General features: G+C 39.3%; 1 protein-coding gene across 2 annotated transcripts in view; it reads left to right on the top strand.

Moving 5' to 3' along the window:
• Positions 1-9,751, top strand: part of LOC139472633 (scavenger receptor cysteine-rich domain-containing protein DMBT1-like) — a 41,988-nt gene extending 32,237 nt beyond the window's left edge. For both annotated transcript variants that reach the window (XM_071255110.1, XM_071255103.1), the window contains exons 16-21: positions 186-344; positions 2,603-2,693; positions 3,853-3,983; positions 5,589-5,741; positions 6,469-6,577; positions 7,367-9,751. In XM_071255110.1, coding sequence (XP_071111211.1) covers positions 186-344; positions 2,603-2,693; positions 3,853-3,983; positions 5,589-5,741; positions 6,469-6,577; positions 7,367-7,403 — 680 coding nt within the window. In that variant the 3' untranslated portion in view covers positions 7,404-9,751. The remainder of the gene's footprint in view (positions 1-185; positions 345-2,602; positions 2,694-3,852; positions 3,984-5,588; positions 5,742-6,468; positions 6,578-7,366) is intronic.
• The last annotated feature ends 2,533 nt before the right edge of the window (positions 9,752-12,284 follow it).

Genomic DNA, 12,284 nt, shown 5'->3' with positions numbered 1-12,284 from the left:
TAGCCCACTGAAACACCATGCCGCAGTTTAACATGAATAACCCACTCAGACGCAGTATACTGACTCTGAGCCTACCAGTCCTTGCTTTAAGCCCATATTGTTCGGGCAGACGTTCTACCGCTAGACTACGGGGGCGGTCCTAACAACCAAGGTTAAATGAACTATGATTACAATCTATTTCACAGGCAATACATCATCTAGTGAGTTTTCGAAGATCTGTGGTAACGAAACAGGAAAGTTCGTCAGCCGAGACAAAGAACTCTCTGTGGTCCTCAGGACAGACAGCAATCTGGCTAAACGAGGATTTAAAGCTGAATATTCACGACCGACATACGGAACCTTAAGTAAGTGTACAACAAGAGATGACACGTCACCCAATGACCTTTGACAAATGAATCTGTTATTCAATTCAGACCTCGGTGGAAATGTTTTTGTTTGTTTGTTTGTTTGTTGTTTTACGCCGTACTCAGCAATATTCAAGATATATGACGGCGGTCTGTAAATAATCGAGTCTGGACCAGACAATCCAGTGATTGATATCACGAGCATCGGTCCACGCAGTTGGGACCGATGACATGCATCAAAGAAGTCAGCGAGCCTGACCACCAGATCCGTCAGTCGCCTTTTACGACAAGCATGAAGTTGCTGAAGACCTATTCTACCCCGGAATCTTCACGAATATATGCAGTTATGCTGTTATTGAAGTAAATGTGTTATGCAAAGGTTAGTTTATTTATTGAAAGCTAGTGAAGCAAGTGTCATACATTCTTCGACTGGTTGAAGGAACCAGGCGTAAGAGGCTCAAATGAATCCCTTAAAACTCCACTCTCAAATGCCTTGAGCCGAGGTTCAGGTTACTCCCCTCTACTAGGCCCAAAACACCTATCAAAGTCGAGGACCACTCCCTGTTGGGCTGAAATCAACCCCCTTCTTTTACATCATCAACTTATCCCTTTCAGTTTTGGCATCGTGTTCTGAAGATGTACATGTGGCCTTCTTACCTGAAAGGATAATACATTATTATTTGTAGACAATAGGTAGGAGTGCATTACATGATCTGTATATGTTACCTTTGAAGGAATATATGACACCAATCGCTCGTTACAGTTCTGAAAGGAGGTATAATGTTACCCTAAAAGGATCAGAATTCTCAAATCAAAGGATATTATTATTGAACCATATGTGTTCTTTATGGGCCGTTCTTAATATATACATGTGTAACATCAACACACGTTTGACGTGTTTACTCATGACCTTGGGGCGGTCGGGTAGCCTAGTGGTTAAAGCGTTCGCTCGTCACGCCGAAGACCCGGGTTCGAATCCCGACATTGGTACAATGTGTGAAGCCCATTTCTGGTGTCCCCCGTCGTGATATTGCTGGAATATTGCTAAAGGCGGCGTAAAACCAAACTCACTCACTCACTCATGATCTGGTACCGTCTGTTGTTTCGGTATTCTGCTGATCTCCGCTTCACTAAAGATGTGCACGCGTAAAGACTATATTTTGCTGTCAGTTAAAGAATATATTCAACGCCTTATTTTACATATTGTTTAGAATTTGTTTATAAGAAGAAAACAATGTGAACGTGTGAAGGCAAAATAACTCACTGTCCCGTGTACAAATCTTACACAATGAGATGCTGAAATTACGAATAGTGAAATTTACATAAATTCCTCATGTGTTCGACCCATTTTCAAGCGTAAATGACCGGATTTCACAAATACCGATTATTAATAAATATTTATTACATGTAGATGCAACATATTAAAGCACTGATCAGTTTACGATGGTGGAGACTTGATTTTCGTCTGGAAAACTGTTATTCTTCAACTTTTCCGGGCGACAAAATATGTTTTAATAATAATATATTTTTATGCATATCCATTTATAATGCGCCAAACATATGTCCTCGTGTGCACACGGTTTTCATTCTCAGCTCCCTAGGGAGTATACACAACAAGCTGCATGTTGACAGTCAAATTACAATCTCATCCTCTCGGGTACTCTCGGGTACCCATTCACAAACAGAGGCATATCTCGACTAGATGATACCAAATGTGCTTCATAAAGTTCATATTTTCTTTTTAAGATAGTGCCGCGGGGGAATTTGTATTTCAAAATTTCCCATTGCAGAGATGGGCGAAATTGGTGAAATATTCTATGTATGAATGCAATGGGATGTTATTTGCTTTGTTACAAATTTATTACAAATAATTTCTATTATAAATTCCTTATCAAGACGTAGTACCACTTCAAAGACCACTGCAAAATCAAGTACCAAAAGCCGTATGCGCATAAGCAAGAAACTGGGCATTTAACATTCTCTCTAAAGCACATTATAATACTTGCAAGACTTTGTTTTGAAGGCGTTCTAACCTATTTATTAAATATCAATATATCATATATTCGGGGGTGTCATTACCATGCCACACTTAAAGGTTTGATTACAGAGGTAACGTCCCCAAATTCTGCATATAGCCTTCTCTCCACACTATAACTGACAGGTAGTGATGCGACTGAAACATCACAGCATCATGTGGTGGTAAGGCTTATTCCTATGTATGAATGTTTCTCATTCTCATCCATGAATGATTTTATCAGAGGGTTGCAGCGGTGACACTGCGGAGAAAACAGCTCTTCTCATCGACTCCAATGATCTCTATTCGCCTATGTATCCAGACATTTACCCCAAGTAAGTAATAGGTATTTGCAGATAGTGACAGTTATGTAGCGGGTGTGGGGTTGTGAATCAAACAATGGGTATAAGTAACGTCAAACCGACCACACCCTTGCCAGCTTCATTGTCCTGTATCAGAGGTCGTGTGTACTTGTTTGGTGAGTGTTGTGATGTTTAAGTGGAGTTTGTTGTGCCGATGTTGTGTTTTGGAGATTTGTATAGAAACTGGATATTTTTCAGACATCTTGTTAATTAAAACTATGAGTTTAAATGTATTTGAAAGAAAAGCCACCTTGCATCAATGTAATTTTTTTGACATTTTCTTGTTTTTTCAACAGTCTGAAGCATAAATAATTGTTCAAGCATTATCTTGGGCAATTTATTCCCCCTCCCTCCGAATATCAAATGGTCTGCCCCTACATGAAAAAAACAACCCCTTTTATATTTGGAAATTACATGGGTGAAATCTTTTGTTGAGTAAAAGTGTAACACGTGGTCAGCAGATCAGTAACGTGTGGTCAACGGGTCAGTAACGTGTGGTCAGCAGGCAAGTAACACGTTGTCAGCAGGTCAGTAACACTTGGCCAGTTGGTCAGTACAGGTGGTCAGCAGGTCAGTAACATGTGGCCAGTAGGTCAGTAACATGTGGTCATCAGGTCGGTAACGCGTGGCCAGTAGGTCAATAAAACGTGGTCAGCAGGTCAGTAACGTGAGGTCAGCAGGTTTGTAACACCTGGCCAGTAGGTCAGTAACACGTGGCCAGTAGGTCAGTAACGTGTGGTCATGATGTCAGTAACATGTGGCCAGTAGGTCAGTAACGTGAGGTCAGCGGGTCAGTAACGTTTGGTCAGTTGTCAGTCGGTCAGAAACACGTGGTCAGCAGACGTTCCAGAGTTCATCGTTCATTACCGAGCTTAACACTAAGCAGGATCATATAACTGTGAACAGACATAATCCGGTCCCTGGCTAGTAGTATAAGAGGAAATTTTTTTCATGACAGACATTCTGTATTCCCTTGACAAATGTAAAATCTGGTGAAAACTGACCTGCTGTGGCATGCGCTGACTGTAAACAGGCACATAAGCAGGGCTAATCAGGGGTATTATATTACTTAATTTTCACATACTTTCTCCAAGTCTCGTAGAAGTGTAAAGTGGTATGTTCTCTCCGTCAGCATGATGAACTGTTCCACCCTAGTGAAGTCTATCTTTGACGACCACTACATCCAGCTGGAGGTGACAGAAATGAACATGCCCCACCCCGAGGACACGGGCTGCACCAGAGACTATGTGGAGTTCTTTGATGGTGAGTTGATACTACAACTGTCTACCCGAAGAAATATTAACTTTATTGAACATTTCCCCATTCATGTCATCATGTGAGGTACTACTGGAGGCAGCTATTGCAGTGCGTCCTATAACCCTGCTTTCCAGTGGCTTATTGAATTGTTGAGTAACATGTGGCAATTATTGATCGCCCAAAGTGAAATATTACACGGGGAAAGCTATTCGCCTATTGTAAGGAACTATTGCACAAATTTATAGTTAGGCATCAGCACCTTTTAAACACGCAGCTGTGTATTACAAAACATGGTACATCTCTGATTGAATGTCTAGATAGATATACACGACTTGAATTAGGGAGATGCAATTATTTCATGATTTAAAGATCCCGATGAATGTCTTTCAGAGACTATTGAGTCAGCCAGTCATCCATAGTCTGGCTGTCCTACAGGAAAAGTTTGCAGTTCCCACTGACAAGACCTCGAAGCTAACCCTTATATATAAGCATCACTACAACAATTGTGTGATCAAAGACCTCGGTACTAGAGACATATAAACTAATGTTACACACAAGTATGTCAACTGAGGAAGAAATCTCCCTAAACCACTCATCAGTGAGTGAGTGAGTATGGTTTTACGCCGCTTTTAGCAATATTCCAGCAATATCACGGCGGGGGACACCAGACCACTCATCAGTACTGTCAACCTTTGGTTTGACTTTGAAATCCTAAGACATGTCCGTTCCATTTCTATACTAGATTCCAAAGCTCCATAATAGTCCGTACCAAGAGAGATATATTGCAGGAGTTATCAAATGTACCACCAAATTCTTGTCTCAACGATAAACCATAATCCTTAAAACAATTTGGCCAAGAAAATTTCCGTAAGCTTCATGTAGATCGTTGATCCCTTATTACATAGTTGATCCCTCTCCCCGATATACCCACCTGAACTAAAAATATATGAGTCCAGTGGAACGGCCTCATCTGTTTCATATTTTAGATCTGTGCACACAATTCCAGAGAGGAAGACATCAACTTTCCAATGATCAACTTTCCCTTTTTGTCGTGCATATTCAGCAGCTCCAGTCTTTCGTGTATACATTTCGAAGGTTTGACGTGCAACCGAGCGTGCTCTTTCTACGAAGAGTTCAAGAAGAGAATCATGCGACTCTTTGTTTGATCAGGGTTACAGCATTCAAGGCCTTGGTAAAGCCTTCACAATCTTTTATGATAGAAGTGTGGTGGATATTTACTAACTAGATCAAAACGATGCCCTATGCAATGCCGAGACTTGTTTATTTAGGTAAACGCTTGCCTTGCCTTTGCAGGTATTGTGACGGAAGCCACCGGTCGGGCAGGATGCACTCACCTTTTTTCCGAACACCGGTTATCATCAGTATTTGATAGAGATGTCTTATGATTTTGGAAAGTTTTTTGTCGCTTTTATTTACAGGTGTTTGTGGCCGGACAGTCATGCACCTGTTTTGCTCAATTTCCGTTCGTCAGTAACCACACATCCTTTGATCCAGCCTGCTCACATAGACCGTTGGTTTGATATCTCTCCTTGAAAAGAATGGATTTTGTAACCATATGCCCTAAAGAACTGCTTCACGTGTGTTATGCAGGACCAAGTTCTGCTTCCCCAAGTCTGGGACGAGCCTGTGGCCAAACGCTGTTGAAAGTCCAGTCGATTGGTAACGAAGTGTTGGTCATGTTTATCTCAGACTCGAATGTCGGCGACAAAGGATATCGGATCAAATATAAGGACAATAGGGAAGGTACAGTGTCTACTCCCAAGAATTTAGTTCATACATGACTAGTATTTGTAGATTTACTGATGTTTATTTCAACCGCTAAACCTAATATATATATATATATATATATATTTGTAGATTTACTGATGTTTATTTCAACCGCTAAACTTAATATATATATATATATATTTGTAGATTTACTGATGTTTATTTCAACCGCTAAACCTAATATATATATATATATATTTGTAGATTTACTGATGTTTATTTCAACCGCTAAACTTAATATATATATATATATTTGTAGATTTACTGATGTTTATTTCAACCGCTAAACCTAATATATATATATATATATTTGTAGATTTACTGATGTTTATTTCAACCGCTAAACCTAATATATATATATATATATTTGTAGATTTACTGATGTTTATTTCAACCGCTAAACCTAATATATATATATATATATATATTTGTAGATTTACTGATGTTTATTTCAACCGCTAAACCTAATATATATATCCTGATTTGAGTGCGTTAATTTTCTCAAGAAATGCAACTGAAGGAAAGACTACTGTAATCAGATCAGTACTGGTTCGTGTATATGCCCATTGGGGAATAAAATAAACACCACACTTTATCATTTCTTTCTCTTCATATTGCTGTACTTTGCTTTTAAGATTTGTAATTAACCAGAACCGACATTACATGAAATGTATTTTGTAATGTAATATGTTTGTATTTTCAGAAACTCCATATACAATGCCAGTTGGCCTCATTGTTGGAATTACTTTTGCCTGCATCGGCATTGTAGTGGTCGCGGTTGTATGCCTCATCTGCAAACATGGTCGTAAGGCGTGAGTGAGTTTTTCTTAGCACCGCTGGAATCCCGAAGTGATGCAGGTCTTACCACAAAATAAATGTATAAAAAATAACAAACTTCAGATTAAAGTCAGTGCGAAACTTACACAAGGAAGGTTAATAGATGAGTATATTCATGGAAATACTATGCACCTATTTCGGAAGACTTAAAGATGACGAGAGTTCAGGAACAACGTCAGTTACATTCGATTCGGTGGGGGGGGGGGGCTTAAAAAAGTTAGTCTTTGTTGCCTGACTCCCTACAGCAGAACACCTGCCACACGACGGCGGCCTGTATACCATCGAGTCGAGACAATCAATTGATAGACCAGACAATTGATTTATATAATCCTTTCAAGAAGAACCGTTACAATCGAACAGTTATTATAAAGACCTAGGGATATCACCTTTATTCTTCAAGACGTATGCCACCAGTACGATTGGTTTGGATTATTTTAAATAAACCTTTCACATACCGCATTTACTTATATATATATATATATATAAATTATATATATTCAATTATGACCTGATGAGACTCATACGTGGTACGAGTCGAAAGCGCTAGCCAATTAAAACTGTGTTCAATCTTACTCCATTTATTTAATTATTACTATATTGTGCCTGAGAGTTAGCACTTTACTGTGCTTTTCCTATGTATACACACATATACATATATAATCTACTGTCCAATTATTATTGCCTTATATGTATGGGATGCAAGTATATGCATTCTCCACTCACTGCACTGTCTGTTGACATCTAACTCTGGCGCAACGTTGCAGAGACCCATCGGTATTGCAGTCCCAATGTCAGCAGTAAGAAGCTATCGAGTGTTCAAAGCGCCGTTTAATCCAAATACGAGCATATTTTAAGCGTCACTAAGTTTTCTACACACTTGGAACACTGGTGTCGTGTGAAGAAAGTGAATGGCGTTGATGTGTTTATTTACGTATCAGGTTACATGTTACATTAGGTATCAAACCTCAAACCTTTGCTTTCGTTGGCTTACTTTGTCAAATTGTGATGGTAAAAACGAATCTGTTATTATATTTTCTATCTGATTTCTTCACATCTTTTGACATTTTTTTTTTTTTTTTTTTTAAATACGTATATACATTGTTATGTATGATATTGTTTACGTCAGAACAAAGTTATATTGTATTTGTTAATGTTGTAGTTAGTTAAAAATCCTTATGACATTGAAATGACAAATATGCTGCATGCTTTGTATGTTTCTTAAAAGTGCCATTTTTGGATCTAGCTGTGTTGGTGCTCTGATTATATATTTACACTCCTAAATCACATGTAGATAATGTCTACTGTAGTACGTTATTCCCATCAGGGACGGTTTTAACACATATCCCGTCATGACGTCAGGTTGAATCAGTAAATCAGTTGAATTGTGTGTCACATGACGTCTCTGACCGAGCACCCGGCTTCTCGCCTCCCCATCGTTGTGATGTGCAAAAACACAAAGTCCTATTTTGTAATTTGCGTATTAACGTATGCGTTTCATCTAAAATACAGCTTTGTGATGGTGACAAGTGTTGAACAACATATATACTGAATATCAACAGAATTGGTTGTCTACAATGGTAAAAATAGGTGCTCGGTAGAAGTCACTGGTCCACTGGTGCATAACATGACATATATATATGTATATGAGATTTTCAACAGTCTCTTATTTGAATGGATACGTATACATATCTTAGTGTCAACATAAAATTGGATATTGTTGGAACCACATTTCTCAATTCAAATAAAATATGAAAAACCCTTTGCATCATCATATTTAATTATTATAGTTGTTTACGATTCTCAAGATGCATCGGGGGGCACGGGGGCCCAGTCGTCTAAGGCGCCGCGATTTGCTGTGCAGAGTTGCGTCCCGTTGACACGCCAGAAACCTATGATTGTGGGTTCGAATCCCGGTTCGCCCCGATTATGTTTCTAGGTTTGTCAGCACCATACCCGTGCTCGTGGGTTTCACCGAAGTGATAAACGTCTGAGACCTGCATCACTTCGGGCTTTCCTCCCACATTAAGCTGACACGCCGCGATATAACTGGAATACTGTTAAAAACGGCGTTAAACACAACTCACTCACTCACTCACTCAAGATGCATCGAGCTTTAACCAGCCGACGTATTGTACACGGAACATTCTAAAAGTAATGATAACGATTGTGTGAAATGTCTGTTGTTACCAATCCGATATTATCTCAGAGCGTGTGATGTCATATTGTTGAGTTTTAATAAATATTTTGATATTACGTGCATATTTACTGGATATACATTCCACACTGTAAACTGTTGAACGTATTTTTCATTTCTACTTCAAAATAAGTAAGACTATTTTGAGTGTGTATTTTGGTGTGATGACACCGGTGATAAAGCAGCTAAATTACACTCATTAGATTGTATGTTGTTTAAGCTATGTTGTATTACATCTCAGGTTTTACCATGTACTGTATGCAGCTCCACATCCAGGTTTCTATCAGTTGAACACTCATTTCCGCCCACATTCCCGTCCATGTGTCCGCGATAACGTCGGTTGCCTGACAACATGTTGACAGTCTCATTTCGAAATTGTTCTCAACCCGCCCCATAAAGTGAGATCTTGCCCCACGTCTGTTTATTACGTCAGTTTTTATGAATTGTGTTCTCTCCCAACGGGCAACTGCCTTATTGACCACTTCTGAACGTTTGAATATGACATTGCTGTACAACTTTTGGTACAGTTTTTAATGCAGAACATATGCGAGGTTGCACATGAATATGATTTTAGCAGTTAAAAGGATGAATAGTTCATACATAGAATTGTTCTGTTCTGATATCATGTCGATATTACTATGTTTAGAGCAGGCGATTGGTCAATGTTTGTTTTTCAAACCTGTAATCTTTCTTCACTACTATACTGAGGGAAACAAATAAGGGAACACCATTTCATTGCAGTGTCCCTTTATTTATTCCCAAATTTTTACCCACAGTGAAATCCATAGCTTACCATCCATAGCTCGCCATCCATAGCTTGGGAACAAAACCTGGAAAACAATAAAGGAGCACTTGTATTTTCATGTATTCCCTTATTTGTTTCCCTCAGTATATATCCGGAATGCAACATGAAAACACAATGTATAATTACTGGAATAAAACATTTTATTTTCAATTTGTCTGAGCACGTATCTTACACAACATCTTCATGTATCATTATCAGGTATGTGTTTCTTCTTTTGCGGAGTATATGATAGAACCAACGGGATTTTGCAATAAAGTGCATAATAAATTATCTATGTAGCATTCACAATGTCTAAACTTTCAAAATATTGTAATTATATACAGTAAACTACGGTTATAACGAACTCAAAGGGACCACTAATTTTAGTTCGTTATAACCGTAGTTCGTTATAAGCATATATACAGCATATCTGTAAAAAATGGCAGGGACTAAAAACTAAGTTCGTTATATCGATCAGTTCGTTATAAGCGTGTTCGTTATAAATAAATGATGAATAGTGAAGGCTTGTTTGGGGGTAAGGGCTCGAAAGTATTTCTTCCGAGGAAATATTTGTCCTCGGTACACCCATGCTTGTAAGAGCAGACCAAGGAGGATATTGTTGTAGATCGTTGCTCATTATTTCAGTCACTGGTTTGTCTGCTGCATCATTTACAGGCTGCCGTGATACAACGAGGATATGTTTGGTGACTGACGGAAAATCCTCTTCTTGGGCGCTTACAGCTTTTTAAAAAACATTTCAACCCCCATTTTCTTTTACTCCGTCACCACGTGATTAGTCAGTCATATATGGTTCCAGCACGGAAGTAGAGACATCTCTTTACTTACACTGTCCAAGGTTCGTATATTACACAAGCCATTTATAATTTACAACTTTGATAACTTTCAAATGTATCTGGTCAAATCCTTGGCAAAAAAATAAAAACCTTTTTATGTTTTGTACATAACTCTTAGTGTGTCAATGTATTTATGTGAACAATAAAAATGAGAATAAGTGACCGAACATTTATTACGTATTAAAGACAAACGTATAGTGTGTACGATTAATTTATATATTATTTCTCATATATTATTGATACACGTCCATCTTTAATACATACACCCGTGCGCATTTGAATATACTTACCTAAGCATGAAAGCGTGAAGCCTGTTAAATTAAATTGATTCAGTAATGTTTTACGATGCTTTAAGCCCTATTCCAGAAACAGTACAACACAAATAATGTGCTTCACACATGGTATTCATGAAGAATACCCCACATCCACGATTTTATAAGTAATTGTACATTAAATACTACAGGAAACTCACAGGGACTATAATCAACACTGTTGGTTCGGTAACCTTGAAGTTCGTGAACGACATTTTAACGCACAAGCCGTTATGTGACGTCAGTAATAACAACGTCGTACATGACATGGTGGCACGTAGTTTATAGCGTCACAGACACGCTGGCAGCCTTGTCGATCGAAGTATGATCTAAAACTCCAGCGCATTGCATCACATATACTTATGAAATAAAGTAAAGGATGACATGATGAGTGATGAGGAACTGTTCATGTAGTGGTCACATACAGTACCTCCCTACCTACCTACCTCCCCCCCTCCCTCCCTCCCTCCCTCCCTACCTACCTCCCTCCCTCCCTCCCTCCCTCCCTACCTCCCTACCTCCCTACCTACCTCCCTCCCTCCCTACCTACCTACCTACCTACCTACCTAACCACCCACCCACCTACCTACCTTCCTACCCACCCACCCTCCTACCTACCTACCTACCTACCTACCTACCATCATGTACCTACTTATCTACCTACATGTAGGGGCGGTAGGGGTAGCCTCGTGGTTAAGGCGTTCGCTAGTTACGCCGAAAACTCGGGTTCGATTCCCGATATGGGTACAATGTGTGAGGCCCATTTCGGGTGTCCCCCGCCATGATATTGCTGGGATATTTCTAAAAGCGGCGTAAAACAATACTACCTCATGTACCTATCTACTCATCCAGCTGTATGTGTCTACTTACCTTAACGTACCTATCTGCCTACATGTACCTACCTACCAAACTTCCTTATGTGACGGGCGGTCGGGTAGCCTAGAAGTTAAAGCTTTCGCTCGTCACGCCGAAGACCCTGGTTCGATTCCCGATATGGGTACAATGTGTGAAGCCCATTTCTGGTGTCCCCCGCCGTGATATTGCTGGAATATTGCTTAAAGCGGCGTAAAACCATTCTCACTCTCACTCCTCATGTAACAGTGACCTGTTGTAAGACCAATGATGTGATTATTGAAAGCTGAAAATGGTTTGAGACCTGATGAAAACGTAACTTGAAAAACGAAAATGGCGAAACATTATCGCAAGAACCAGTTCACAATCAGAACCAGTTCACAATCATTGTTCTATGCAGTCTTAGTTCTGATATAAATATATAGTTACCAGTGTTAATTTTTACAATGTGTTTTCTACGATACTCATGTGTATATAATGGGTACAATGTGTGAAGCCCATTTCTGGTGTCCCCCGCCGTGATATTGCTGGAATTATGGGGCTTGGAGAGAAACAAGTCCCTTCATATTTACACGAGTTGAGGGCTGTTATGGGGACGGCTTGTCCATTCTGGTGTCCTTTGATGACATTCTAAACCTGATGTACAGTAATTAAAGGTCATCGTTTGCTTATATGAGGAGAAGAATT

Source organism: Haliotis cracherodii, unplaced genomic scaffold (assembly GCF_022045235.1).
Source record: "Haliotis cracherodii isolate W230 unplaced genomic scaffold, xgHalCrac1.p SCAF_1, whole genome shotgun sequence".
NCBI classification, from domain to species: Eukaryota; Metazoa; Mollusca; class Gastropoda; order Lepetellida; family Haliotidae; genus Haliotis; species Haliotis cracherodii.
The sequence above is the reverse complement of the archived record's forward strand: the minus strand, read 5'-3'. Positions and strand labels throughout refer to the sequence as shown.